Source organism: Macrobrachium rosenbergii, chromosome 56 (genome assembly GCF_040412425.1).
Source record: "Macrobrachium rosenbergii isolate ZJJX-2024 chromosome 56, ASM4041242v1, whole genome shotgun sequence".
In the NCBI taxonomy this organism is placed as follows: domain Eukaryota; kingdom Metazoa; phylum Arthropoda; class Malacostraca; order Decapoda; family Palaemonidae; genus Macrobrachium; species Macrobrachium rosenbergii.
The window spans coordinates 1,425,001-1,427,357 of record NC_089796.1 but is presented as its reverse complement, the minus strand read 5'-3'; the positions used below and the strand labels follow the sequence as shown (position 1 = coordinate 1,427,357).

Genomic DNA, 2,357 nt, shown 5'->3' with positions numbered 1-2,357 from the left:
CAATTCTTCAGTTATCTCTTGAGCCTGTCTACCTAAACCTAAGCAACTGTTTCTTGAACTTTTATCTTCAGTCTGCCTTCGTCAGGCTAAGCAAGTCTCTCTTGAGTCTGTCCTCCTCCACCCAAGCAATTCTTCATTCCCTCTTGAGCCTAACTTTCTTGGCTCATTAATTGGGTTTTGAGTCTGTCTTCCTCAGCCTAAGCAATTATTCAATTCCCTCTAGAGTCTGAATTCCCCATTCTGAGAAATTTATTCATTCTCTCTTGAGTCTCTCTTCATCACCCTAAGCAACTCTTTCTTGACTGAGTCTTCCTCGACCTAAACAATTCTTTATTGTCTTCCTGAGCCTAAGCAGTGCTTAAATTCCCTCTTGAGCCTAAGCAGTTCCCCATTCTAAGGAATTCATTCATTCTCTCTTGAGTCTCTCTTCATCAACCTAAACACCTCTCTCTTGACTGAGTCTTCCTCGACCTAAACAATTCTTTACTGTCTTCCTCAGCCCAAGCAGCTCATCAAGTCCCTCTCGAGCCTAAGCAATCCCTTCATCAATGCCACTCAACATCAGCAACGTCTGCTAATACCTTTCAAGTGTCCAACCAGGACAAAAAAAAATCATTCTAAAAAAACATGGTCCAGTTCCTCGAACACAACAACCCTAAATCTCGCCTCCGTTTTGCCGGTAATTGGGAGACTGGACCTGTTCCATTCACGTCAGGGAAACTCGCCCTGTCACTTTCGTTGGGTGAAGGATTGCTCTCACAAGCAATCCTTTAGGAGATAGTATCGCCCGATGTCAGGTAGGATCCAGGAGGATGCAGGATGATAAAAGGAGGATTTTCGGTAGGGTAAGACTCAGGAGGATACAGGGTGATGAAAGGAGGATTTTTGCAGGGTTCTTGGGAAGAGTGGGGATTTCTAGGATGATTTTGGATATTACGATGATAGTGCTCGGAGGAGAACCTGCAGTAGGATGCCGGATATAAAGAGGATTTGCTGGAGGATACGAAGTATAAGGATGATTTTCAGGAGGATATTAGATATAAGAATGATTTTCAGGGGGAAATTAGGCATAATGAGGATTTCCGGGAGGATATTAGGTATAGGGAGGATTCGCAGAGAGGAAGGATTATACTAAATATAAGAGGGATTTGCATGAAAATGTTAGGTACAAGAACTGTTTTTAGGAGGGAACTCCATAGGATTTTCAGAAGGATATTTATGAAGGAACTCCAAAGGGTTTTCAGAAGGAACTCCATAGGATTTGCAGAAGGATATCTATGAAAGAACTCCATAGGACTTTCAGAAGGATATTTAAGAAGGAACTCCACAGGATTTTCAGAAGGATATCAGCCATAAAGAGAATTTTCAGAAATTGGAGGATACTTAATAAGGAGGATATTTAGTAAGAAACGCCATAGGATTTAACCGAAGGATACTAGATATGAAAGAAAGAAGGATACTAGGTATAAGGAAGGTATTCAAGAAGGAACTGTTAGCATCCAGTACATTTTGTCTGTGTGTGCATGCGTGCGCGCGAGCGCACGGGAGCTTGTTTACGTTCGCCTAGAATATAATTTCATCTATGAAATTTTTCAATACTCAAATATCCTTTTCAATATCCTCATTCACAAGGAAATCACTCCACAACCGACAAAGGAAAAACAATATCATTTCAAACAATATATTTCCTTCATAAATAAATGTCAGATAAATTTAGATCAATAAAATTATAGAATGACAATCTATTTATCGTCATCATCGTCATCTTCGTCACCTTCGAGATCGGCCTGTTCCCCGTCGGCGCGGATTCCTCCTGCAGAAGGCACGGCGTTGGATTCGAGGACTCTGTAGCCCTTGTCGTCGGCGATGTATTTGACCACGTACTCGATTCCTTCGGGGCTCTCCCAGCTGGATGTGGGGAAGGATAATTAGGATGCTTATTAAGGATAAATATAAGGATAAAATTGGATATTTTTATACGATAAATATAAGTATATAATACGATAATAACTGAGGAGAGATGTAAGGATAATATAGGATATTTATTGAGGACAAATATAAGGATAAAATTGAATATTTACTGAGGGCAAATATTAGGATAAAAAATAGGATACTCATTGAGGATAAATATAAGGATAAAATAGGATATTAACTGAGGACAAATATAAGGTTTAACAAAGGATATCTATTGAGGATAGATATTAGGATAAAATCGGATACTGATTGAGGAAAAATATAAGGATAAAACTGAATAGGATACTTATTGAGGATAAATATAAGTATTAAATAAGATACTTATTGAGGATAAATATAAGGATAGAATTGGATACTTATTGAGGATAAATACAAGTATGAAA

General features: G+C 38.7%; 1 protein-coding gene across 1 annotated transcript in view; it reads right to left on the bottom strand.

Annotated features, from left to right (window-relative positions):
* Positions 1–1,673: 1,673 nt before the first annotated feature.
* The window catches only part of LOC136836664 (uncharacterized), a 2,069-nt gene continuing 1,385 nt past the window's right edge, over positions 1,674–2,357 (bottom strand). The window contains exon 3 of the mRNA XM_067101134.1: positions 1,674–1,908. Within this exon, the coding sequence (XP_066957235.1) occupies positions 1,743–1,908 (166 nt within the window). The 3' untranslated portion in view covers positions 1,674–1,742. The remainder of the gene's footprint in view (positions 1,909–2,357) is intronic.